General features: G+C 40.4%; 3 protein-coding genes across 3 annotated transcripts in view; 2 read left to right on the top strand and 1 right to left on the bottom strand.

Annotated features, from left to right (window-relative positions):
* Positions 1-12,214, top strand: part of ADAMTSL3 (ADAMTS like 3) — a 165,463-nt gene extending 153,249 nt beyond the window's left edge. The window contains exons 23-29 of the mRNA XM_054272627.1: positions 1,520-1,702; positions 3,708-3,827; positions 4,471-4,683; positions 6,712-6,895; positions 9,296-9,500; positions 10,400-10,509; positions 11,050-12,214. Of these exons, the coding sequence (XP_054128602.1) occupies positions 1,520-1,702; positions 3,708-3,827; positions 4,471-4,683; positions 6,712-6,895; positions 9,296-9,500; positions 10,400-10,509; positions 11,050-11,272 (1,238 nt within the window). The 3' untranslated portion in view covers positions 11,273-12,214. The remainder of the gene's footprint in view (positions 1-1,519; positions 1,703-3,707; positions 3,828-4,470; positions 4,684-6,711; positions 6,896-9,295; positions 9,501-10,399; positions 10,510-11,049) is intronic.
* A 4,546-nt stretch (positions 12,215-16,760) lies between these two features.
* SAXO2 (stabilizer of axonemal microtubules 2) lies at positions 16,761-26,086 on the bottom strand. Its single transcript, XM_054272994.1, has 4 exons — positions 26,046-26,086; positions 19,914-20,093; positions 18,528-18,730; positions 16,761-17,772 (listed from the first exon to the last, which is right to left on the bottom strand). Exons 1-4 carry the CDS (start codon positions 26,084-26,086, stop codon positions 16,799-16,801), a joined length of 1,398 nt encoding a protein of 465 aa, XP_054128969.1. The 3' UTR covers positions 16,761-16,798.
* A 110-nt stretch (positions 26,087-26,196) lies between these two features.
* The window catches only part of EFL1 (elongation factor like GTPase 1), a 63,332-nt gene continuing 61,911 nt past the window's right edge, over positions 26,197-27,617 (top strand). The window contains exons 1-3 of the mRNA XM_054272628.1: positions 26,197-26,246; positions 26,658-26,759; positions 27,421-27,488. Of these exons, the coding sequence (XP_054128603.1) occupies positions 26,669-26,759; positions 27,421-27,488 (159 nt within the window). The 5' untranslated portion in view covers positions 26,197-26,246; positions 26,658-26,668. The remainder of the gene's footprint in view (positions 26,247-26,657; positions 26,760-27,420; positions 27,489-27,617) is intronic.

Raw genomic sequence — 27,617 nt, 5'->3', positions numbered from 1 at the left:
TCAGTAAAACACAGTTCTACATGGGTTTAAAAGCACAGAACAGCTGCTAAATTGTCTAGAATAAAATCTGTGATTACCCAGAGACCCAGAGAGTTTCTCTCCACTGCCTTTCTAGACAAAATGGCGGGGGGAGCTTTTTCCTTCAGTGAAATAGCAGGTTCCAAAAAATATGTCTGGTTCCTATTACAGCAAAGGAAAAACTTGAGGTGTGCATTGGAAGTGCTAAGCCAGTGATTGAAATGTTAAAGTTGTTCCTAAAGGCCATTCCACATCATGAAGACATCATCTGTAAAGTAATACTGCACAATGATCTGTGAGGAGAGGAGCCTGAATTAGCATTCAGGATGGCTGCAGCTTCCAAATGTCCCACATTGGGGTCAGCTCCTGCAGCAGAACCTAGCTGAGGGGCCTTCAGTGAGCACTGACCAATTTATTTAGTGAAAAAAGGGTTCAGGTGAGAGATTTTTTTTTCCATGTGTGACTTGTCCCATCCCCACACTTTTGTGCATGTCTATGGCTGCTCAGTGTGCCACGTGTGCCAGCTTACCCAGTGGCTTCCCCAGGATTTTGGAACTTGGAAAGAGCATTTCTGCTGCAGCAGCTCAACCAGAGCACATCAATGAGGTGTCTGATTTGCCAACTTGCAAAATCTCTTTTTAAAGGCAAGTGTTTGAGGAAAATAAAACAGTCTTCCCACTGGTAGTGTGCCAGTGGAAAAATAATTTCATTTAAAATAAGCATTCAAAGTAATTTATTGATTAAAATTGAAAATGACAAGTTATCTGCAAGAGCTGAGGCTCTCAGAGTTCAAGTACTATAGCAGCAATGATGGTAGACCTTCAGCTTCTGTACCACTGTAACTGAGATTGCTTAACAAGAGAACCCTTCTTTTCATTATTAATGAAATTAATACTCTTTCTGTTCCTTCACCCTCTGTCATTACAAGCTGTTCAGATCACATCTGCAACTTGGAGAAGTTCTTACAAGTGTTTTGGCATAAATTAGCCACATGTATTTTGTTATTTTTTTTTTCTTCAAAAGGAATAATGTTATCCCAATTTTTTCCTTATTTTTGATTAAAATTTTAATCTTCCTTCCTCCCTTCTGTCCGTCCTTCCTTGTGGGAGGCAGGCTGAATGAGAAGGTACTGTGCAGATCTTTCCATCAGCTGGTCCTGGCTGGGTTTAGTGGTTTCACATCTTTGAGTGAGGTGTGTAAGCACATTGCTTTTGTAGGACTGGTAGCAGTCTGTAAAGCTGTCTTTGAGCTGGGCTTGCAGAATTTAACCCTTGAGCTTTATTTTTAGTGGGATGCTGAATTATTAATAGGGCTCACAATGGAGATATTTTCTTGTGAGTGTGAAAACTGCTTGTTTTACTGCAATATTATTACCTGAGTTTTCTCACTCTGTGAAATGACAAAGGAGCTCACGGTTCTTGAATGCTGTGGTAGCAATTAGCAATACAGACTTTATGGCTTATCTCTCACAATAAATGTTTTAATTCTTTTCATTTTAAAGGCGTTCCCAAACCAAATGTAACATGGCTGAAGAAGAAGGATGTTTTACAAATCAATTCTTCCTTGGTTTTGAATGGCTCTTTATTTCTGAGCAATGTTTCCTCCCGAGATGCAGGAACATACACCTGCAGAGCAACCAATGCTCTTGGAAAAGCTGAGGCTGCATCTGTTCTCCACATAACTGGTAAGTGCTAAATGAGAATTCCTTACTGATAACAAAAGTCAGCCAATTTATAATCAAAGTTCAACCATAAAATAGTTGGTGGCATATTTAACACTTTATTGGAAATTTGAACTTTTTGATTTCATCTGATTCCCTTGGATGTGTTCTGTATTTTGTGTTCCCTGCAATGTGGATCTAGGTACAGATGGTTTGAATTGTGACTTCAAGGTTGCTCCATCTTCTTGCTTCCAGGTGACAAATAATCAGCCCTAAAACCACCTGACACATTAGGAACTAAATCCACTGTTGCGTTACAGTGAACCCAATGCTTCTAACTAGAGACACGGGGCAGGCTTGAGTGTTCCGAAAATCTTCAGGGAAACACAGGAAAATGAAAGCAAAGGCTGGTTTTGGGGTTTGATGTTCAATTTTTTGTATTATAGAGGCTAATAAAATGTAGGGGAGTGGAAAAGAAAAAATCTGATTATGAGCCCCGAACTCTCAGAATAGAAAAAGGAAAAAAAAACCTCCATGTACATACCTCTATTGTAAGTAGGTTAATAATATAATTCTGTATAATGCAAGCATGCCTTGCAAATCACTGCAGCCATTGGATCCTTTGGCTCTAGAGAGGAGCTGTCCCACCCCTTTGCTGTGCAGAGTGCAGCTCAGCTCCCCGTGACCAGTCCTGCCACACAGATCCTTCCTTGGGCACACACCCAGGGCAGGTTGTGGATGTTTGGGGCTGTTGGCAGAAGAGGATGCTCTAGAGACAGAATAAGAGTTCTGTGTGAGGATGAGTGCACACTGAAACTGCCTTCCTGCTTTCAGTTTTCCTGGAGTACATCAAAACTTCAGATGTTCCAGAGAGGAGCATTATTATAATGACGTGACTGGAGTATTGCTCACAAGAGTCTAAATTTTGTTTCAATTCCTGGTCCTGTGACATTAGCTCAAATAAATCTGGGGTGGATAGGAGAGGGCCAAATTCTGCAAGTTTTTGGCTGTGCAAGGCTGCAGTGAAATGGGAGGACTTTTGCTGTCAGGACTTAGAGATTGCAGGGGCTCAGTGCTGTGTGAAACATGCCATCAGATTTTTGGCTTGGCTACAGGACTTGCTTGCCTGATCAGGGCCAGACCAGCAGTAGCACAGAGTCTGTGCAGCCTTTCCAATAAAACTCCCTAAGGGATGACAAGGCAACCAGTCCTTTGCCTGTGGAGCTGGCCACAGCGTGGTTTTGTGGAGAGTTTTTTGTCATGGTCTTTACAGACAGGCAGGAGGCTTTGCGCAGAAATCACACACTGAGGAAAAGTGTCGAGCCAATGTAAAATGACCCAGAGAATTTAGAATATAGCAAAAGATTTAAACCCTTCTGGAAGGAGAGACATAGATGTTATGTACATTCATTAAAACAGAATTGTTGACTAAGTGGTAAGAACTGTGTGTTACTGACAGATTGCCCACGTTTTTGGCAGTTATTCTTTCAGCATATGAAGAAAAGGAGGAGTTGCTATAGTGATGGGCATTTGACTCTGCATTCATCTTGCTATCTCCATGCATAATGAGATTTTAAAAGATGTTCTTTTTTCTATGATAACATTTTGTTATAATTCTACCTAATGGAACAGAGGAATTGGCCAGATTCTGCTGAGAGAATAATTTTTCTTACAATTTTTGCGTGCAGTGAAATAATAAATAATGTTGTCATGATCAACAGGAAATACATCCTGTAAGTCTTGTTTTTATACTGTTACAGGCTTGTTTTTCTAACAAATTCAATAAATTTATTGATTTATTGAATTATTCAGAAACTTGCACAGACATAAATAATTTCTGTTTCGTGGTACACATGTGCTTTATTAGACTGATAATTTAACTGCATAAATGAAGTTGATCCTAAAGAATTCCAAACTGCTGTTAACTTTCTGCTTCATGTCTACCATGCTGGATATTTGGATATGAAATTTTTTTTGGCATCATTATTTAATTCTTGCTCAGAAGAGATCTTTATGCACTGTGTTACAGAACAAAGACTTGCAGGGAATAACACTCAGTTATTGAAGGGAAGCAGAAGGAAGCGTGTCCTGATGGCATCTGGGATTGGTACAAATGTCACTGTGGCACCTGGTGATCCACTAAGGATAGGTGTGTTGTCTTTTCTGCTTTTTCATTAATATTATTTATTTTATTAAAATAGAGGGGCCCCCATGGAAAAAAGTGAGTGCAGTTGTGAGGTGAATCACCCTGACACTAAAGCCATGCAATTGCTCTTTGAACTTCACTTGAAAAAATGGAAGTGATTCAGCTGGGCTCTGTTTGTGTTTTTTTTTTCCTGTATAAATGAATGCCTTTGTTTCCATCCCTGCCTGTGCCCTGTGGAGTGAAAATGCAGCAGTTTCATTTAATGCGTTTATGACTCCTTTCCCAAACAGATAGAAGGTCTTTAATTGCATACCTATTTTCATACTGTAGTGTCTGGGATGAAATCTTTGTTCCATTTAAATCATTGCTTACCCCCTTTCACTTTGTTCCTATAGAAGTTAAGTTTATAAGAACTTACTGAAAGGGGAATGATGGAGAAGTGTGGTAAGTACACATCACCTTACAGAGCTCATACCCCTCAAGGGCCAAGCAGGATTTTGGGCCCTAGCTTGGACTTTAGTGCATTTATGCATGTTCTTGTTTTTATTTAGAATGTCCTTTATGCAGAATAACACACTTGTACATACTTGTTCACAAACATTTCAATGTGCTGAGAAAAGCCTGCTAAAATGCTGTTGATTTTTAGGTTGCCCAGTGGTGCCCAGTCACAGGAATACAGTCCAGTGGCTCTTTGGAGACATCCCAGTTGAGGAAGTTCAGACCCTGGAATACAGAACCCTGGTTGGGGGTCGTATCCTCGAGGTGAACACCAACTCTGGTCAATTTGCTGGACAATTCCAATGTCGGACCTCAGCCAGTGCAAAACCAATGTCAGTTTGGGTAAATGTCAAGAAGGAAGGTTTGTTGACAATTATATGACGAATTCTTGAATTTTAAAATGTCTTCTTTTGCTCTGTAAAGACTTTCCTGATAACTAACCTTCTTTTCTCTGTTGAAAGAAATTCAGCAATACTTTGCTTAATGTATGGTCTTATTTAAGTCAGTAGACAATGCCATACTCAGAGTTGGATGTGGTAATTAATGTGTATTCAAATATCCTGTGGGGGTTCTTTCTGCTTGCCTGTGTATCTGAGAAGCTGAGAGAATGTGTCTTTCTGCTTAAACAACTTTAAATCAGAAAGGTTTTATCAACTTCCCCTTCAACAAACTTCTCCATGGTAGTCCACCAAACTGAAGCAAAACTGACTTCAGGGTCATCTTTGGAAGTATCTTTATTATAATAAAAAGAATTTTAATGTAATTGTCATATTCCAGATCATTACAGTTAACATGGTAGCGATCTTACAGCAGACACCCTTAATCACATCAGTATACTAGAGCACACTGCACATTCACAGATTTCCATGTGAAATTCTCAAGAATGTCATGTAGGATTCCCCAGCATAATCTGCTGTAAGCTTTTCTATGTTTTATCTCTTCATGTATCAGTTTGATTTGGCTTATGACTGATCTGCAAGGGACTCGGGCAGTTCCCTGGGCTCTCTATGAGGATGTTTTGGTGACTGTTCATGGGTGAGGAGGGCTCTGGGGTGCCTGAGGTTATGAAGGAAGTTACATTTGCAAAGGAATCGTACTGAGATGTATCTACAATCAAAACATTTACTTTAAAAAATCAAATGTAAATCAGAAAACACCCTAATAGAACTTTTCAAAACCTAGGTCCAGCCCTAGATCTAATCTAGATCTCATTACAGTAGGAATGTCTCCCAGTTATTGAACAGTCCACCTGCAGTCTTCAGCTAGATTGCCTTTTGGTTGCCCAATCCCCTCTCCAGTCAGGCTGGGCAGTATTTTGGGGTGATTCCATTTTCTGGTTCTGAGCTTTAACTGTGATTGACACTTAAGTAAATGTTTCATCACTGCCATACCCATGCATTTGTGAGGCTGTAAAACCCCCGTAGTGGTTTTTGCACAGTAGGCATTTTGAGGGCACTTCTGAGCAGTGTCATCCTAGTTAAACAAACAATACAGTCTCTCCATCATAGCTGCAGTCAGTAAATTTAACTATTTCTACTTTGAAAAAGGCCCTTTTGTATTATTTTAAGAAATCCAGAAGTAATAAGGAAACATTGAAAAACAATAAGTTAAAGAATTCATTATGTGCTGCAGGAGTGAGTCTGTGGACACAGCTGGTAGCTATCAATTATTCTTGATTATTATAGAAAAACCTGACTCCTTCTGTGATCACATAAAAATCTGTCAACATTGCATAGTACTTCATCTTTTACCAAGTGTCAAAAAAAATTGTGGAGGAAGGGGTAAGTGTGGAATTTTGACTAAATATAAAGGTAGTAATTGTTTGAGGTGATCGGTTTTTAATATAAAACGCTCTTTAGAACAAATTCCTTTTTCATCTTGCCAGATGCCTGAGTGGCAAATTATTTTTACATTAAATACTTCTCTGTAGTTTAGTACAGAGTTTTCTTAAATCCTAAAATTATGTGAGGTGTCTGGAGTAAGATGAGTTTTGTTCAGGACAAACTTGCTGTGGAACAGCAGGAAACCTAGAGAGGCTGATTTACAATTTCCTCTTTTTAATGCTCATTGTATAAAAATGTTATGAAAGTTTTAAAGGAAGCTCATCAGTTCCTACTGTGAGCCAGGCTCTGCCCTTCATGTGCTGATCTCATTTGCCTTCTAGAGGGCTTCATGCTCGTAGGTGAGGGCTGACCTGGAGGGGAAGCTGAGCAGAACTAAATTCTACTTTGGCCCATGGTCCCTTTTCACAGTGCTGAAATATTTGCTTTTCTACAGAGGATGTGGTGTCTATCCAGCCTACAGAGCATGCTGCCAAATCAATCAAAGTGTGACACACAGTTCCAATGTACAATGCCTCTCTCAGACTGCTTCCAATTGTATTTCTTAGGTTTCACCTGGGAATATGCTGAGTGGAGTCCCTGCTCTGCCGCCTGTGGGCATTCAGGAACCCGCTCCAGGAGCCTGCAGTGCTTGAACACAGAGAAGCAGAGAGTAAATGAGTCCCAATGCAGAGAGCTGCAGAAGCCAGGGATTGTTTACCAGCCCTGCAACAGAGAGGACTGCCCTCCCAGGTAAACTCGCTTCTGTATGTGTATGAAAATGCACTCACCACCTCCTGAAATAGTTTCTGTGTTTGTGCTCTGGGTGTGGAATGTGGGGTTTACTTCACCATGAACCTTAAAGCAGGAGAGATGTGGAAATGGATCCCAAGCAAGTAGGGAAATGCTTGATTCAGCTGAATAAATAAGAGCTGAGTGTGTCTCCATGCTGCTACCACACCAAACCTCAAAAGCTAAGCTGGAGATCTCTCTGAGCCTCTGGGATGTGCAATTTTGTGGAATCTGTGCCACCCCTGAGGGAAAACTTGTTGTGTTTTGAGTGGCCTGGGTTCACTGGCCACAGTTTGAGTGAACTGTGTTCACCTGCTCTGCTTTGTGCCAGCAGAGCTCTCAGTAAGATATTTTCTGAGGAATGCCTCATTTCTCTCTATTGCCCTCACCACAGTGCTCTTTGACTGTCCTTCCCTGCCAGTTTGCTCACTGGATCAGCTGGGGATCATGGGGCTGAAAATATTCATGTCACAGACAAGTGTATCACAACATCTGATTCCAAAGGCCAAAACCATCCTCTAGACTATCTGAGTTGCACTGAGCATTCCAGCTCAACAGGGAGCTTCTCCAGGTTTTCAACAGGAAACCCCACAGGATCCTCAAAATAAGTGCTTTTTGTTGCTTTAAAGAATTGGCCATCACCATCAGCAAAACTCTAAACACACTTTAGAGTTGTCTCTCACTGGAAAATGTTGGCAGGGAAGTGTTAAGACCTTAGCTGACATTGTGAGAGTGCATCTTGCCAGTATGTTCTGAATTCTGTTCTAAATGCAGAAAAACCTAGCCACAGATATGTATCAGGAGAAGTTGTTTATGTTTCATTATTAGCAGCCAAAAAACAGATTATATTAAATTGTGATACTGAACTCCAGCCAGCCCAGAGAAAGCTAACATTTTGCCAGTAGAAAAATATGGAAATCAAACTAATAGTTTGAAACACAGCTTCAGTTGCAGATTTCTCTCTGAAGCTCCAGCATTTGGAGCAGATGACAGGAGGGTGCAAGAGGTCCTGGGGCTCCTCTGAGCAAGGTCATGCCTTGTAGTGGATTGCAGGGCATGACTAAATAATCTGATTATCACTGGCCTTGGAGTATTCACAAGATAAACAAACTGGTTCTTTCATATAGCTAGAGAGAATGGGAACTGAATTGTCTTTTTATATGCTTAGATTTGTTCTGCTTTTAATTTGCCTTTATGTAATCACCAATGGAAGGCAATTGTGTGTATACTAACATAATTAACTCTGCCTCCAGCCATACTTGTATGCTGAAATATTAATTGGTTTTCTTTTATGGAATATTCCATGCTTTCTATACAGGAAGAGCATCCCAGATGCCTGGAAAATAGCCCTGTGTGTGTTTCTTAGTGCCTTTAGCCTCTCTCCTTCCCTGTGATTGCTGACTTGGGAGGGAAGTGCAAAATGTCCTTTCCATTTTCCCACTTACTGATTTCTGTACAATCTTCTCATCTCCAGGCAGCTGCTTAGAAAGCATCCATAAAATTATAAAGTCATTACATGTTTAGATGTATGACCTTATTAAGTCAAAGAGTTTTGCATGTGTTTGGTCACTTCTCTCTGTCACAGTGGAGAGCTAGAGTTAAGCAAATATAAGGCCTTGAGTGTCTACTTAACTTGTGCTTTGCTGTGCATGCCCTGCACCAAATGTTTGCAAAAGTACTCGAGCTTTAAAAGGGAGAAAAAGACAAGGGTGCAGTCTGTAAAAGATTAATCTTCCTTGAATGCTGTTTGAGTGTAGGAGAATGAAATAATTCCTGAAGAAAATAGAAAATAGAAATAGAATTTTTTTCCTGTTATCACTGCTGTAGTACACATAAAGTCCATTTTATATTTCTAGATTTATGCAAAGAGCGAGTCAATTTGATTGTATTACCACCTGCTGCCTCCCCAGTATTGTTCCTAGCTGCCAAGACTGACTAAATATTTGCAACTTCTAATCAATAAATAACATGTTCTGCTTGAGTCGTTGTCTGGTGAGATCTCAGTGTAATAAATTCGGATGAGTTACGGCAGCTGTCACTTTAGTGCCAACTAAATTGTTACCATCCATTTTATAAGTCATGGAAAAGTACACTCTCCTTCCTCCTGGCATGTCACATCCAGCAGGGTCTGTAGGGCTCACCTGGTAACAGATTCTGGGAGCAAACATTGTTTGTAGCAAATATGCTGTCATGAATTAACCACATTAAGAAGACCTTGCTCAAGTGAAGCTGATTCTAACCATTCTCACATCTAAAACTTGCAAGGACAGGTTCTTTTCCATTTTCTTTGCAAACAGTTGCTGCCAGCTACCAGCAGGGCAGCAATAATTGCTGTAAATGTGCATTCTGTGCATGCTGCAGGTGGGTAGCTGGGCCCTGGTCTGAGTGCTCTGCATCCTGTGGCTCTGGATTTCGGCACCGACAGCTCTCCTGTCACCAGGCCATGGCCAATGGCAGCGTCCTGGCCCTGCTGCCAGGGGCCTGCCCAGCCAGGGACCAGCCTGCAGCAAGGACACCCTGCACAGGGCACCCCTGTCCCCCAGGGCCACCACAGGCCACCACACAGGTAAGTGACAGCGTTTGTCTGCAGCCTCCTTGCTTTGTGGAAGTGAGACAGTGCCATCGTCTGATGAACTGACTGAACATCTGTCCTCTTGTGCCCCAACATCTGTCCTCTTCTGCCTCAACATCTGTCCTCTTGCACAAGGCCCAAACTCTGTGGCTATAATTATCTTTCAGACCAGACAATTAGAAATCTTGGTTTTTCATTTTATGCTCTCTGAGCAATTTTTTTGTTGAAGGCATGACCTGACACCAGAGTATTAGCTGCAGTGTATTTATAAGCTAAGCCATTAAGATGTATTCCATTTTCCAAGCTAGCTTATTGCTTTTATTGCAGTCATATTAGTACACAATTTGCCTAGCTTGTGTACTAATGTATTTGTACTTGTGAAGTCCCCAAAAAAGATACATGAATGTGCTTCAACTGCACATTGAAGTTGTTCAACTCACAGAATGCACAGAAGACTGTTTTCCTACATTTTCTGTTTCTTCCTTCATGCAGCAAACTTGTGTTCATCTTGATAAGATTTGTATTTACTGTTCAATGTGCAAAGTAATGAATTAGAATTGCTGTTGCTGCATTCCCAATACAGGTTTTAGCAAGGCAAGTTTGTAATGGGCAGAGCTACAGAAAGGATTCTGTAGCAGTAGGGATGGGGCAGGATGAGAGAAGACAATGGATTTAGCTGTAGGAGCAGGCAGGAAAGTCTTGGCAAAATTGCACAGAGAGAACCAAAAATGTGCAGGCCTTATCCAAACTGAGGTGTGACAGGGCTGAAGAAGGCAATATGCAAGAAGTCATGGCTGGGCTGTGCAGCTGGGTAACTCCATGAGGATAATTCTGTTGTTACTAACTCTGCTGTTTCTTTTTCCCTGCCCTCACCCTTTTCTCTCCAGTGGCAGTGCTCTGGCCGCTGTGCTGCCCGCCCTGCAGGCTCACAGCGCCGTGGGTTTAAATGTCAGCTCCAGAACGGATCCTCAGTGCCAAACTCTTCTTGTGATGAAAGAAAGAGGTAAAGAGTGGGGAGAAGTTATGAGTTAGATTCTTTAGATGATCAAATTGAAGGTACAGGATTGTCACTTCAGTACAAGCAGGCAATTTCTGCTGTGTCAGACAAAGGAAAGGAGGTAGACACAGTCATCCCTTTGTGGACACTGGATGAATTCAGGAACCCAGGAGGGGTTAGCATCCAGTATGGGATGTTCAAGGGTCAGTTAGGTTTCCTTAAAGATAAAATTCCTTGTCTATTCCAGAGTTAAGAAACTGATTTGAAGGAACTCACGTTTTCTCATGAGTGAGAAGGCATGATGAGTGAGCACAAAATTAAAAAAAGAGAATTCAACTTAAATATAAGAAAAAATGGAACAGGTTACCCAGAAAGTTGTGGCATCTCCATCTTTGGAGATATTCAAACCACAGAGACAATCTTGAGATCCTGGTCTAGTTGGCTGTGCTGTGAGCAGGGGTGTGAGGGTTGCTCAGTTCTGTTGTTGTGTGAATAAAGGTTCAGCACAAAAGCAAACATTTCAGTGCCATTTATTCCCCTGCACAGCCCTCCTGCCAGAAGGAACTGTTCTTCAGAGGGGTGTGATGTGTACTGGCGGCCAGGCCCCTGGAGGCCCTGCAGTGTGGGCTGTGGGACTGGCTTCCAGTCCAGACCAGTGTCCTGCGTGCACAGGCAGAGCAACAAACCCGTGGCTGAGCACTTGTGCAGAGGGAGGAAGAGACCAGCGACCTGGCAACACTGCAGTGTCACATCCTGTGGCAGTATGTAAATGTTTATTTAAATATGAGCATAGTAATAGTTTGTAGCAGTTATATTAGAAAATGACTCACAGTTGTACACTATTGATTCTACAAGCATTTGATTGTACATCAAAGGTAAAACTATCCTCTCCAAGGAGCACTTCGTAATCCTGGGGTTTCTTTTCTCTAAGTAGGCCAGTTTGATATTAAAGCCTGAAAAGCACTTTTAGAAACAGGATATTTAGGAAGTTTTTTGCAAACTTCCCTACAAGACCGTGCCAGTTGTGACTCAAAAGTCCCTGAGTGAGCTGTTAATGCCTCCAAGATGGGGTTGTGTTCTGAAACAGACAATGAGCAAATGCGTGCAGCGAGATCACACCTCTTACTTGTGACCTTGCTTAGCTTTGAATCCACTGCTGCCAGAAATGCACACTAAAAAAATTACAAATCTAGCAGGAATCCATCAGTTGTTTACAATTACAATGGCAAGCTCTGCTATTTCTCTTTTGCTTGTTATAAAGCCTTGTAATGTTTAAATATATTTTTCAGAAGGCGAATGCAAGGATACAACTCACTACTGTACATTTGTAAAGCAACTAAAGTTATGCTTGATAGACACCTACAAACAAAGATGTTGTCAGTCATGCCAAGAAATGCAAGTCCTCTATGGCAAGTTCATGATGCTGCAGTGAAGAGATGAGAAGAAATGTTCATTAAACTAACCTGCCTGAAGTATATTCTTGTAAATGAGACATTAGTTGTAACACTTAAATGGCAATGTGGGGCTAGTGAAAACACAGCATTGTGGATTGATGTGCTGGATAAGGTGTTGTTTCTGGGAGCTTTCATTTTTCATTCTTTGCAATGGAACTTCTAATGTTTTAAACACATATGGATTAGCAAGATAATATTATGGCATATCATCTGTAAAATTTTGCAGGCTATCATTTATAATTTTATCTGTGAAAAAACATTACCTAGAAGCAACAAATACTGGTTACTGTCCTTAACTTATGAGGAAGAGTCACAAAAATACTTCAAAAACTTTTGGAAATGCAGCAACTATTGATTCCCAGGATTTTGGTTTGGGGTTTTTTTTCATCATATTTAACACCATTTTTTAAATTTACAGAAGCTGTGGCTTGTAGCTGTAAAATTTTGGCAGCAGCTTCATTTTCATAAACAGCTTGAGCTTAAGGGTTGATCTCACAGGATGTGCTTTACGGATACTTGCTCTCAGATGGATACACAGAAGTACATTGAATTTTTCCTGTTTGTATTTCTGTGTATGCAGAAACTATAAATCCTAATACAATTTTCAAAGCAGCAATGGATCTCTTTTGAATAAATGAGGTGTCAATTTTTTTTTGTTTTTATTCTAATTCCAGTCTCTGAAGTACAATCAGAGTTCTGGCATGGTTATACTTTTGTACTGATATTAAATGAGACAGAAGCTTCCTTGTCAGAGCTGTGAACAAACACTTGTGAACACTGTTCTCTTGCACATCAAGTCAAATGAGCCAGTAACTGGCCAAAATAGCTGTCAGATTCCTTGTCTTAGAGTAATCATTCTATTTTTCTCCATTAATGGGGGAAAATGTCCAAGGAAGAATTATCAATTATGAAGACAGACAAGTGCAAGAAATATATGTTAAACATTTTTCCATCAAGATGGTTTTTCCATCATGACCATTAACCATATGAGTCGTTTGCAAGTTGATAAATTCTTACCATAATATTCCTGGGTAAATTATCTTCCATATTGCAGATTGTCTGAATAGGGCTTTAAGCAGAGAGGACCCCACAGGAGGCAGAAAATAGAGGTTTTTTCCTTTTGTAGTTTCCAACCACTGCTCATTTTGGAGGCCTGAATGCTCACTTTGATTGGCTCTTGTTCCATCTCTGACCTGTGTGACAGGCAGAGGGCTGGGAGTGCTGTGGGGGCAGCTCAGACACAGCATCCAGCACAGAGGGTTTGCATCACTGAGAATTAGGGTAGCACTACTGTATAGAAAATGTTTAGGGTGGACTATTGTGTCCAAGGCTGACTGCAAGGAGAGGATATTCCTGATCATTACCTTTTCCATCAGCAATGGGTCTTGATTGTTTAAGCAGTTTTTTAAATTAAACATTTGTAAGATACTTTTGTAGATATTTATTGTCTGATTTAAAAGTGCAATATTTTTTTTTTTTGTACAGTGTTTAATAAAGATTTTTGGACATATATTTTTTCTTATTACCAAAATTTCTTATTCATGTTTTCCCTTTATATTTAAAGTTTTCAAATGTTAACACATAGCATTTTTTTGTTGCTTTAACTTTGGTTAAGTATGCATGCTATACCAAAGCAGTGCTGTAAATGTTTGTGATTGCAATGGGCATGACATTCCTCTGTAGATTATTTTATTGCTTCTCCAGTACCTGAAGATTTTATCTTCCTGAACGTAGTTTTGATTTTTCTGAAATAAAGTATAGTTTGATTATTCACCACTGTGATCACCCTGAGATTGTTTATTACCATGATTTGCATGGTAACTGTGCTTTTGTTCTTTGTTATTTTTTCAAATTACTTTGTCCATAATTCTGAGATCTTTTCAAAGCCTCGGATTAGTTCTTATTTTTAACAGTCTATCAGACATATTGTCAATTTTCACTGCAGTCTGCTTTGCACTGCTATTAAGAGACAACATAGATGTAACCTGACTGAAAAAGTGGGAAGATAATTTGCCCAGATCCAAATGTCTGATTCACTGAAATCAGGATTCTTTAAAAGGTGGAATAAAAATGCGTTTCTTTTCTGGGCCTTCGCCAAGCAGAGTTCATTTAGATCTGAAAGAACAGCTCCATGTTTTGTATTTAGTGAGTGATGGGAATACCTCCATGAAAAATAAATTGTTTCAGAATATCCAATATGTGTAGTCCTTAGAAAGAATAGTCTAAGAAATAGTATGAACAATAAAAGCTTTAAGGAAAATTTTATTAAATACAAAATAAATGCATAGCAATTTAATGGTGATGTTTCAGAGTTATCCTAGATAACAATATTGGCAAAGGCTTAATTTTCCTTTTGAATTCCATTTGTGCAGTCTTTAAAGAAAGCAAAGGCTCTGTACAGCAGTGCTGTGGAGCCTGCTGCTGGGTGGCAGAGCACACAGAAAGCACACTCAGAATAGCAGCTGAATCCATGAATAGTTTTTCTGCTTTTACATCTTGGTTTAGCATGACATCATAAAATGCTTTTTTAACAGCTGTTATTTTGGAAAAATATTAGTTTTCCAGCCGTCTCTTCTCTTGGTCTGCATTTCAGTAATTTGTTGCTTATGAAAAGGTTGACGTCAGGTATTGAATAGTGTCTGAAGGTTTATAATATCATTTGATGCTTTTCCTGGAAGCACAATCAGCGTGTTGGGGCTTTTTCAATTGTAAAGTAATAAAGGCTTCTCTCTTTCACTATTAAACTTAGGGGAAAACATTATGGACAAAATGAAAGGAAATATGCCCCTCCACCCTAAAAAAGCCTTGAAACACATCTGCAGAGGAACTGTTAAATGTATCTGAGTATGCCCTCCACTTCCCTTCCTCTCAAAATGCTTGTACTGTGCTGGTAGGTGGCAGCAAATGACTTTCCATAACTTAAGGGAGGGAAGTGACTTCAGAACTGAAAAAACAGCTGTGAAAATTTAAAAAAGCATCTGGGCTCCCTCACAGGCCCAGCAGAAGAGCCATTTTGAGCAGAATGTGCAGGCACATGTAACTTCATGGATTCAGACTGCATTTCTCCCTCCCTAGACAGGAGAGCTGGAGGGCATTGGGAGCTTCTGTAAATGGCTCCAGAGGTACCAGGACTGTGTAAAGCATGTGGACCTGAGTAGGTGTGACTGTGCCAAGTTTTGGCTTTGTTTCCTCAAAAGTTTTGGCTTTGTTTCCTCAGTTGTGGCGTGACAGAGAATGACTCAATAGAGTGTATTTTTTCTTTTGTGGTACAGAAAGATGACAATCAATTGGACTTTTTCCTGTCCTGCTTTTAGGACCTCACAGATTTACATCATCCTTTGTCACTCACAATCTGAGGGAGGTGAATCATTTTCAGACAGAAAAGTAAAACTGATTTGCTGCGTCATTAACAGAGTAAGTGATACTACAAAATCACAGTACAAAGACCAAAGTTCTGTAAAAGTGACTGATGCTCTAATATTGTCTGGATGCCTCTCATGCAATGCTTTGGTGCACAGCTGATTTGCACAGTTCAGCTTTCTTGCTTTCATATGACCAAGTTCCTGCTTTAAAAATATTGCCATCATTGATCTTAGCCCTTAAATAAGAGACTTGGTTTATGAAGTAAAGCCACATGACTCTGCAGAACCCAAATACTGCTCTACACCAATGGGTACAAGATGTACAATACTGAGAAAAAAAATCATACTGGAGTAGTGTGGTAGAGCATAACAATACAGTTAATTACAGAACTATTAACTGGGAGTTGCTTAAATCATGACTGTAATAAAACTAAAATTGATTCATCTGGATTTTTCAAACTCAGCTAAAGATACATAGAGAAAATACTAAATATTTCATACAGAAGCAATTTCATATAAAATTTCTATTAAAAAAATAGTGTCTGTGTATTTGGAACAAGCAATTCTTTGAAAAGCAGACAGACTGAAGCCAGGCTGCCTACAGATTTCTGCATCTCAGCTGGTATTTCTTTTTTTTACCTGAGTTTACTCTTTTTTCTGTAAATCTATGCAATCGCATAATGAGATTTGACTGAATTTGCGCACTGGGTTTAAAGATGATTCAGACAGGCACTAAGTGTGTCAGTGTGTCCAAGGTACATCAGTTTTGTTTCCTTTGGAAGTAAGGCTGAAAGAGCATGATCAGGGAAATTAAGAAACAGAGTCTAATGACATGCTTTTGATGTTAAGTGGTTTCAACTACATGAACAGAAAAAGAGTGAGGTTACCACCTGTTAATTGCTACTAGAAATTACAGTGGGACCTTTATACTCCAGATCTGAATGAAGTTGAAGCACTGATGATTACAGCTAAAACGAGGTTTTTAGAAATGCCTAGGTGTCATAGCATGCAAATCTTACAGATTACTGAGATTATGACTGATTTGTTTGATTATTTTAAATAGCATTATTTGCTTACTGTGTAAAATATTTTATCAGCAAAAGGCACTTGTTATTTCACAAATTAAATCATTTGATTGCAGAAAATATCAAATAACTAAATATGTTGTAAAGATGCTTGAGATGGAGCGTGATGAAATCTGGGGAGTCAAGAAAACTAGAATGCACAATCAGAAAAAGCACAGATGCCATGTGGGGAGTAGTGCTCCTTCAGCATTTGGCAAATCTTTATTAGTCTCATAATGAGAACTTTGGTTTGGCTTTGGTTTTCTTCAAACTCCTAAAAGCAAAATTTATTTAAATAAATAACACTGAAAGCAAGTTAAATAATTTATTTAACTTGCTTTCAGTGTTAAAGAGAAAATGAACAAGCTGGTTTCCCATTATTTAACTAAGGTGCTTGCAATACTGCACGTAAGTATTATGACACAGCAGGAACTTCCTCTGGAACAGGACTGCTGTCTGCGCCGGATGGTTCTGGGGACAGCCGGCGGTAGAATCTGTGACCCTCAGAATCTGTGCTGACATAGACATAACCCACAGCATCCGGATTGAGTCCTGGGCAGACCTCGGGCTTCTTTGGTGTATATTCAGTGCGGTACAAAGTTTCATCCTTAAAAGGAACTCCAGTAGGTACAACCTCTACAGGTTTGAAACTTTGAGGCGGATTGGCCTGATGAGGTACGTAATGGGACCTGAATGTAGTTAAGCTAGCAAATCTTCCTGTGGGCTTTTGAATTTCCTCTTCTTTCTTAATAGGCCCTCGTGGAGGAACTCTCCAAGGCTGATAGTCTTCTTTTGTAGTAGTCTTCCCTTGAAAAGGGCCAGTGGTTTTTCTTCCAGGAGCTGGTTTCATGGGGGCTCTAGGAGCAACCTTGTGTTTAATGTAATCTAGACGGTTGGAGGACTTGAGGTCCATCTTGTCTGTGGGTGGAACGTACTCTCTTGGTTTGTGGAACTCGGGTGCCGTGACCGAATACGGCTGATAGCGATCCTGGAATTCAGTGGTTCCTTTAAAAGGATCATCAGATCCATGTTTTTGACCTTCAGGCTTGCAGCTTTTTGCTTGTTCTCCAGGCATCCCTTTAAAATCTCTCTGGTGGGTTGTGAGATCTTCAAAGGGTTGGTCGCTTGGCTTGTACTCTTCCCTTGGCCTGACGAACAAGGGCTCCAACTCATGGGGGACGTAGGCCGTGCGATGGATGGTGTTGCCATCAAAAGGCCCCTCTGGCAGCTTGGTGTCACAGGGTTTGCAGCTTGCAGGGGGATTGGGCTGCTTGGGGATGTAGTCATCTTGAAACGTGGAAGGATTTCCAAACCTCTCCGAAGGTGGCTCGTAGTCACGCTCCACCTTACAGGGTTCTGTTCTTTGACTTTTCCATAACCTGTAGTGGTCTGTAAGGCAAAACCAAAATTCCACCACATGGGTGTTATTACTTAAAACCAGTCCTTTAAAATGAAGAGAAAGTCTTTTGGTATTAAATCTTGCAAAACAAAGAAAATGGATGTAAGTGAAAATGATAATTTTATCTGCATGTCTGTGATCTGATGAAACTGTTTGTTATAGTGTGATTTATAGTGATAAAAACAGACCCCCAAAATTGTACCTGATGCCCTATTTTGACTCTTTGCTCAACAGAAACTATACAGAAAATAGCCTTATACATGCTTTAAATACAATATCTTCCATTTTACTTAGAAGATTAAGCACCTTTGCACTGACCATCATAATAGAATAATCTGTGTCAAGACAGATCAATACTGGGATGATGTATATGTAAGCTATACTGTACACAAGCAGAAGCCTGAACTCCATTTTTGACGTACTCTGTGGAAAAATAAGTGACGAACTAAAACTACCTGAAAAATACACTGCACCTTAATTTCCATCCAGTTTTGCTTGAGATAGCCCAACCAGGTGCATGTTGGAATTTCCTTGTAGCTGACCAAACCCCAGAGAGGGCTTTTAATTTAGAAGCAATAGGTCTCCCCTCAACAACAGGAGTGCTGAATGTTTTAGGGCATCATCACCTGCTTCCTATTATGTTTTACTCTCTGTCCCAAACCAACAAATCCAGTTTCCAACATAGGAAATTCCAATGCTACCTTCATCTGGGTTATTTCCCTTTCTGTAGGGGCAGAATTATTACCTCGGTAGGTTGGGACAGTATCCACTTTAGCATCTGAAGTGTGTTTCCTCTCTCGAGGCCTTGCTAATGTCACTGGTCCTACTTTATGAGGATTGTAATCTCTCTGGTAAATGGTTCCCAGGTCAATCTTCCCTGACTTTGGTCTATATTCTTCTTGTTGCCGAAAAGGTCTCGTAACAATTTCATACGGTAAATAATCAGACCTGAATTGGGGAAAAGAAAACACCGATGAAAAAATATTTTCTTTGTTCTGAAGCCATTTCTGTATTTTTTCCACTATTTGGGAAAATAACAAAATGTTTACTCTGAAAAATCTATCAGGCACCACATGTTAGAGGGATAGCACAAAGGAGAGAAAACCACAGTACATAAATCTATGGTCTTGGATGCGTTATAGTCTTTACTCAAAGGTACATGCCCCATTCTGAGCCCCATTCACAGTTTAACAATATTATTTAAAGTGTCTGAAAGGAGACTTACAAAGTTGCTATAATTTTGCAAAGAAATGATCAGAAAGCAGAAGCAGAGCAAAGCTCAAATTACTACAAGTGGTAGCATTTACTGATTGCATGAGGAGAATGGAATATAATCAGAAACAGCATTTCACTGTTTTTGTATGGGCACATTACATTAAAAGGATGTATATTACATGTGTGGGTGTTTAAATAGATCGTACAAGCACATGAGCAGTCTGGCAGAATAGCATTTGGCCTTTCTATTTATGTCTCTTTTTTTTTTGAGAAACAAAAAAAAATTACCCAGATACCCTCACAGCTTAAAAGATAAACAATAATAATGGAAAAAGTAAATGTTGATCTACTGTCACATCACTAACAATGAATGGGTGATATTTTTTTCCAATTCTTTGAAAGATGCTCTTTAATTCTGTAAGCTTAAAATTAGAGTCTGTGCACAGATAGGATAGATAAACTGAACCCCTTTACAGGTTGCTTTCTTAAAGCTAATAATATTCTTTAAACTAATAATCTGGATTTTAAAAATCAGTAAAAGAATTCCGTTTCTTTTTTCTTAAGATTTCATTATTTTGGATTTTATATATATATTACAGAAAATTCCCCAGCTCACCAGGTTTTCCATAAGACCTAAATTTCCTAACAGGCTGAAAACAAGACAAAAATTTTTAATTCTCTTTACAGGTTAAAGGCTGCTGTAAAGAGTGCAAATCTTGCTGGGTAAATGTTTTGCTATTTTTTGTAACCTTTTTGTGGTAACTGTATTTCTGTACTCAACATTTACGTTTTAAATATGCAAAAAGTGCAAAGGATGCAATGACTGCATTTTGAGAAGATTGCAATACAATACTTAAAAAACAAAGAATTAAAAACTTGACAAACTAATTCTAAAACATGGTTTGAAAATATTTACTTGAACGTTGTGGTGCCGTCCATTCTCGCCTTGTCCTCTTGGAGCTCTGGCTTTGGCTTGCAGCTCTCAGGAGGGCAGACGTTGCCATAGCCAGGGTAGTTCTCCACATACTCAGTTTTGTGGCTGGGTTTCGCTCCATCATCATAAATCTTTGTGGGTTTGTGGCAGCAGCGGTGGCGTCTAGGTCAAACACATCAGAGCAGAGAATTTTGAATCGTTTCATTTAAGAGGAAAACCCATATTCTGTCTGCTGGGAGTGAATAACAAATGGGGAAGATTGAACAATGTCAGTAGTTTTTGTTTAAAATCTTTTCTGAGTGATAAAACCACAAAATATTGTGCTGGTGGCACAGGTCCCAGAGCACATCATGCCAATACAGTAACAAAAGCACTATCAGCTGGGACTTAGTCCTTGGCGCAGAACACAAAGCACGGACAGAGCTGATCTCGGTTCTCTAATGGTGCTAGCACCAAGATGCACTTTCTTCTCGTCTCTAATGTTTAATGATATTCCTCCTTTTATTTGGACAAGTAACTAACTATGCTTCATTTCCTGTATCATGTCATCTCTTTCTTACTGCTATTACTTTATCGCTTGTATTTTTATTTCTGTACATCTATTTTCATCACTACTGATTAACATTTTTTGATTAAAATTTTATGGTGTGAAATCTCATGTGCCCTTCTAGTGCTCTGCAGGCCATTTATAAATTTTCAACTCTTTTTTTCCTCCACAGACTGACTAAATTCTCTATCCAAAACACATGTTTATTTGAAAGTAATGACATCTCTTTTTCTTAATTGGTTTTATTTCAATTCCTCCTTGATGCTTCTATCAGTGACACCATTGTGCAAAAAGGGAGGCATAATGGGAGGTATATAAGGACAATTCCTTATTTATGCCTTGTTGTTTTCAATTAATGATCCATAAAATTGAAATTTAAATGTTATTGTTTTGAAAATCTTGTTGTAGTAGTTCTAATTTGCACAATGCACATCTCTGGCTGACCTCAAGGAAATCTATAATGACAGGTTTTCCTCTTACTTATGGCTGACAACTTGCAATGCAAAGGGAAAAAAACAATATTTTTTTTTTTCAAATGAACAAGTATTGTAAAATTCTGTGATGAAAAGTTAATTATCTAAACCCTAAGAAGGGGAAAATTGTACAGCTCTTAGTAAATACAAATAAATTCAAGTTTCAGGAAGCTAGATATCCAAAGAACATTTCAAAGGTCTGCAGAGAATTTTAGCTAGCACTGAACACCATAAAGGAAAATATTAAATTAAAGCAAAGTAAAATAGAATACAGAAATCGACATGAAGGACTTCTGCTGGGAAAATGAAAAAAACAACTGAAAGAAGTTCTTGGAGATCCTAAAGCTGGTATTAGTTTGTGCTGCCTGATTTTGCCAGCTCAGTGGTTAGAAATAAAGTAGCCCTGTCTAAGAACTCAGATCCTTTCAAAGCCTCAGGTGTTTACTCCTTTTCAATCAAGTAAATTAACAATTGAGAGACCTTTTCAAAACATAGCAGGAAAGAAAAAAGGAAGAAGAGGGAAAGAACAGGAAAGGTAGGAAAACAAGGAGGTAAGTGTGTGCTGTTTCTCACTACAGTGTTTGCCTGTCATTACATTTGTCATGAAATTCACTTTCACCTCAGTAATGTTTTTTTCAGCAAGTACAAACAGCACATACTGTGTCCCATAGCATCTAAAAGTAACAGCTAAGCAGAAACAAAAGACATTGAATGGATGGTTTGAAAGCTGTTTGAAATACAGGTTATCAATTTATAATGTTCTTCATGGATTCTTTGACATACAATTCAAAGGAGTTGGAAACCAACATTATCCATCTGCAAAAACTTCACTTTGACCATCTTCAGTTTGCCATAAGCTGGTCCCGAAGACCAACCACCAAACACCTTCTGTGTTCTGGGGTCACGATTCTTTAAAGACTTAATTCTGAATATTTTTAAGCACTGTTGTGAGTATATCCCATGTATTGCAGACATGCTATAAACTGAAATAGATACTAGAAAAATAATTACTGCAGAGTGAGCCTGTAGTTCTTGGTAAATACAAAACAGAGGTGAACAGAATCTACTCTTATCTTTTCAAGGAAAGAGATGGTTGGAATTTTATTAGAATTCATTGTTGATAAAAAAAAGGCCTTTAAAGCACTCATTTCTAGTGTATAAAATAATTCTGAACACACTCTAACTGCACTAAATTACTTGGAATCAGATGATATTGTTGAGGAAGTTCCTACATCTTACTCTGTGCTGTGAAAGTGCTTTCAGTCAGCCTGAAGATGTAAAATTAGCTTGTGAATTTGACTTGTGTCACCCTGGTTTTTTAAAATTTTCTAAGCCTTCTGATGTTGACATTCTTGTAGTGAACTTTCTCACACACTTTCTGTAAATAACTCATTGTTTTTCATTCCTTTATGGAGGAAGAGAGAGTTGATAGACTGTTAGTTTGACCAGTGTCATTGCAGAAGTGTCACTGTCACCTTCCAATCCGCTGTCACTTTTGTAAAACTATAAATATTAGAGTCAGAAAATAAAACTTCCCTTTTTTCCTTTACCTTAAGAGCAGTAGTGTGCTTGTGTTCTTTTGTGTCCTTCAGCGACAGACTTGGAGAAGAGATTGGGTTTTTTTTTGTTAACTGATAAATCTGCTCTAGGATGTTGTTAAATTTAGAAAGTTGTCCAATTTCTAAACCAAAACTTTTCATTTAGATAATAATTTTATAAAACTAATTATATAAGGCATCACAGTGCTAGGAATCGTCAGAGAATACAGATTACAGCTCTGATACATGAAATATGTTGCTTAGAGTTTGGCCTGCACTCCTTGAGACATTGTTTATTTTTAACTTCTTCCTTGTATTTATCCTAATTTCCACCCCAGAGTTACTGATAATTCAAATGGATTTGGTAAGAGTATCCCTTTTTCCATGCCTGACTGGCACTTAATTTGATGGATTATTATTCTTTCCCTTCCTTGTGGGAGATGGTCTTGTGTCTTGCATAAGGTTTGAACAGAATCTCAGCTAAATAAAAGTGACAGTACATCAGGTCTCTTGTGCCAAATGCTCTTGTTCTGGTTATTTTAATAGAATGCTGATGATTTTAACTTATTTAAAGCCTGGCACGCATACTTTTTTTTTATACAATGCGAGCAAGATCCTCGAAATTCTACCACAAAGCATTATCCTCCCAGAGAACTAGACTAATAATGGCAAAAACTCAATATTTTTAATAATAGAAAACTTACTACCCCTCTACAAACACAGCTCAAAGCTCTTATTTTTAATTTCTTTTTAATTTTGCCAGTGCACACACTATGGTCTGGAAGACAGAAATGATGGATGGACATTGTTTTTGAGTCATCTACTTTCCTGTTCTTGACAGGAGATCTGGTAGCTTTTACTGGGTTTGTATTTATATGTGGTCAGTATGAAGGCTTGAGAAGCCCATATTTTAGAAAAAATCTTTCCTTTTCACTTACATTTATTCAGGAATATAGATTTTATGATAATGATAACAAAAGGGCAAGAAATGGGGGAAGTTGACAGACTGAGAAGGAGATAAAGCAGTAGTTTATTTTTGTGTCTCAAAACAACTTTTATGCTTTTGTAGGCTGTGATTGTGTTTTGTAGCAGACTAATACTATTCTTGAGTGCAGCAAGTTCATCCACCACACTGGTTTTTTTCTTCTTTGGAAGCCAGATTTAACATCCTGAATTTGAGAAAGCAGAATGAAGTTCTGTCTTGCTGGCTTTGCTCGCCTATAAGTTTTTCCAGTGTTTTTAAAATTCTGTTGATAGGGGAGATTGTTTCTTTCTATTTCATTATTTAGAATTAAGCAGTAATTATACCCCCATAAAATTTCCTGCAGATAGCTAAATGATAATGTCTAAAAAGCATTAGATATTTATAGTTGCTTTGAAGTCCCTGCTAAGCTGTGCATGCATTGCAGTGTCCAGGTAACACTGCCAAGTGACCAAGCAGCCTTCCCCTGAAAACAGAAACTGTACACTGAAGCAAACACAATGTGCTGCCTAAACCAATAATGGCTTAAGCTTTTACTGACTGTTAAAACTTCAGTGAGGTTTATTTTAAACCACAAGCTTTATGCATATTTAATTTAATTATTCATGTTATTGAACTCAGTTTTTGGATTGAGAATTTTTGGTTGAGTTGAAGCTCATTTTGTGCTGTCTCATTGTGTTATCTCAACATCTTTGTACTTGAGCCCGAGCCAGGTTTGTTATCTCATCATGAAAACAATGTGTTCCAACTCTTCATTAATCTAGGGCTTAAGAAACAAATTTATGGGGCAAAATCAACCACAGGCTTGGCCAAAAAGAACATGAGGAGCTTTACTCAGTGCCTGCCTCACACCTCTGTCTGCAGATGACTAAGAAAGTGGCTGATGAACAGACAGACAGACTTCCCACACAGAAACACATGGAGGGGGCCTGCTCTGCAGAGCTTGATATGCAACCTGTGGGTCATGGTGCACTTTGCAGCCATAGGGTTTGCTCTATACTTCCACAAACATTGAGCACACCTCTGTGATCTTATGATGAATGTTCTTGTACGTAGTTGTTAGACTGTTTTTTTCAGTATGAAGTGAATTTTTGAATCCTAGGGTGATTATTTTTGTGATTTTTTTTAAAAAGTAGAGAAGAAAGTGAAAATATTAAAAGTTGTGATTCCGACCTGTAAATTTATATCTGAATTTTGAAAAGTCCAAGTCCCTTATTATTTTGGGACACCTGATTTGTGTGCTTTTTTTTTCACCTATGGCATTGGTAATATTGCTTATAGACCTGTAATAGTAATTTTCCCCTAAGAATTGCCTACTGTACCCTCTTGTGCCAGCCTCCCTTGGTCAAAGAGGCTACAGGATAATGATGAACTGTTTGTCCCTCTAGGGGACCATGGAATGTAAAGTGGTGAGTGCTACTGGATGTGATGGCAGAAGAGCAGATAGATTAAATCTCTTTCAAGGGCTGCAGTGCTTGCACAGGTTTCTGACAAGATTGGCAGAATTCTTCCGAAGGTTCTTTGGTGCAGTCCTTCAATGGGAACTGACTCTGGTTTCTGGAAAAGCCTGACTCTGATTTAGTCTGGGTGGCTTTTAAAGACTGTCTCCATTCTGTTCTATTTTAGTACATTTAAGACCTTCTTTTACCCTTACCTGATTTAAATGTAAATAGACTACTTCACTTTTACTGAGAGCATGTTCATGCTTGGGTTCTACTCCCCAGTGGCCCGGGGTGCTGCTCATGTTATCAATGAGGTTGGAAAAGGCCTCTGAGATTATCAAATCCAACCTGTGACCAAACACCACCATGACAACCAGACCATGGCACCGAGTGCCACATCCAGCGTCTCCTAAAGCACCCCAAGTGACATGGGCAGCCCATTCCAATGCCCAACCACCCTTTCTGTGAAGACATTATTTCTAATGTCCAACCTAAAACTCTTCTGGAGCAGCTTGAGGCTGTGTCCTCTGGTTCTGTCACTGGTTGTGTGGGAGAAGCGGCTGAGCCCCGCCTGGCTGTGATCTCCTGCAGAGGGTGAAGGAGCCTCCTTTTCTCCAGCTGAACATTCCTGGCTCTGTCAGGCACTCCTTGTAACACTTGTGCTCCAGACCCTTCCCCAGCTCTGACTGACCTTTTTACCTTCTCTGGACATGCCCCAGCACCTCAGTGACCACCCTGAGCTGAGCAGCCCAGCGCTGGACACAGCACTCGAGCTGTGGCCTCAGCAACGCTGAGTGCCGGGGTGGGCACAGCCCCGGCCCTGCCGGGCACCCTGCTCTGCCCCAGCCCGGTGCCACCGGCACTCCTGGCACACGTTGGCTCTTCTTCAGCTGCTGCTCCAGGACCCGGCTCCTTTTCTGCAGGCACTGTCAGCCCCTGTGCCACAGCCTGTACACTGTGTGGGGCTGTTGTGACCCCTTGGCCTCGTTGAACCTTTTACCACCGGCACCATTCCATGGGTCCAGCCTGTCCAGATCGCTCTGCAGACCCTTCCTACACTGCCACAGACACCAGCTCGGAGTGGGTGCCGAGGGAGGGCGGCGCTGGCTGGCTTGGTGCCCGCCTCACTCACCCGCAGGAGCAGATCTCGCAGATGCAGCGCGGCGGCCCCATGCCCGGCCCGCTCGGCCGCTCGGCCGGTAACCAGGGACGCCGCCGCGCGCGCCACCGGCGGCGCCCGGCCCGGCCCGGCTTCCGTCTGGCGTCACGGGGCGGGCCCGGCAGCGGCCGAGCGGGGCGGGCGCGGCTTTCCGGGAGCGGCGGCGGAGCGCAGGTGCGTGTGCCCGGTGCGTGTGGCCCGAGCCGGCAGGGCCCGGGCAGCGGAGCTGGCCCCGGAGCGGCCTGCGCCCCGCGGGCGAGCCGGGGGGCAGCGCTGTGCCCTGCCTGGCGTGGCCCCGAGGCAGCGCGGCCGTGCCCGCTCGCAGCGGCGGGAGGGGAAGGCGAAGCGGGGGAACAGTGAGGTTTGTGCCGCTGAGGGCGGCTCGGTGTCCGCTGCCAGCTGGAGCCTGAGGCGCGTTCAAAGCGCAGACACGGCCCGTGGGTTCTGCCGGGTGTCCCCGGGTGTCCCCACCCCACGTGTCGCGGAGCTTCCCTCAGGAGCGGCTCTGATCGCAGCTGGCGTCATTAAAAACCAAAGTCTTTCCTCAGGCTGACACCTCAGTAAAACACTTTGCTCCGTTCGCAGAATTAGCCAGAATGGTGCTCACAAGCGTGGGGAAGATGGTTGGCCTCCAGAAGAAGGCGTCCGGCATCAGGAATATCTGTATATTGGCGCACGTGGATCACGGTACGGCAGGGCTAGTGTCTGCTCCTCTTATGGGTGTCTGAATGGTAGTGAGATACCTTGCTCGCTCTTCTAAAGAAGTAGGATTCTGTGCATTTAGCTTTAAACTGGCTTGAACATGATTCAGGAAGGCGAATCTGCTTTATGCACCTTTTTCTTGGCCCGATTCAGCTTGTCTTGCCTAAAAGAGCATCACACTATAGTAATTTGAAATTGAATGTGTAGTTGAAATTGAATGAGTAGTTGAAATTGAATGTTTGCTAAGTTGGTGAATGTTGGTGTGAATTTCATACATGTTTGAGAGGCAGAATAATGTTTTTCTATGTTTTCTTGATAGAGCAAGTTTGTTATGTAGATGGAAATAGTAAGCACTTTTTTTAGAACGCAAACATTTTGTATAATTGCATGTTGTAGTGCGGTCCTGATGTACTGTTTGTTATTTCAACTGCTCTTCTGGTCATGACAGCTAAATTTCCATCCACTCTTCAAAAATAGATTTCTGTGCGTGCAACAGGAGTAATTTGATTTGTTTTTTGAAAGCTAATTTGTACTTTTCATGGCGCTTTATAGTTTTTATTAACGTTGATATATTAGAATACTGTATGTTGCATCTTTTGCCATGGTTTGTATTCATTTAGTCTAAGTAATTTATTTTTCTTTTCAGGCAAAACCACTCTAGCTGATTGCCTTATATCTAGCAATGGAATAATCTCCAGCCGCTTGGCAGGAAAGGTAGAGTTACACTGTCACTTTAACACAATTCTGGTCTGTACATGCTGGGGTTGTAAATTCTGGATCATTAAGAAAATTCCATCTATAGTCTTGGTAAACCTCGTTTTCCCACCATCATACTCTGACAGT

This window comes from Melozone crissalis, unplaced genomic scaffold, assembly GCF_028551555.1.
Source record: "Melozone crissalis strain CALT ecotype California unplaced genomic scaffold, PUWL_Pcris_2 ptg000014l_1, whole genome shotgun sequence".
NCBI classification, from domain to species: domain Eukaryota; kingdom Metazoa; phylum Chordata; class Aves; order Passeriformes; family Passerellidae; genus Melozone; species Melozone crissalis.
Note: the sequence above shows the minus strand (reverse complement) of the source record. Positions and strands in the feature narration are given on the sequence as shown.

Bases quoted from the DNA above. Each gene is read 5' to 3' on its own strand.
- SAXO2 (XM_054272994.1), bottom strand. From the start codon at position 26,086: ATGGGGCCGCCGCGCTGCATCTGCGAGATCTGCTCCTGCGG. The intron at 20,094-26,045 runs GTGAGTGAGGCG...TGTTTGACCTAG, and splicing joins TGCGAGATCTGCTCCTGCGG to ACGCCACCGCTGCTGCCACA. The intron at 17,773-18,527 runs GTAATAATTCTG...TTTGCCTTACAG, and splicing joins TACTGTCCCAACCTACCGAG to ACCACTACAGGTTATGGAAA.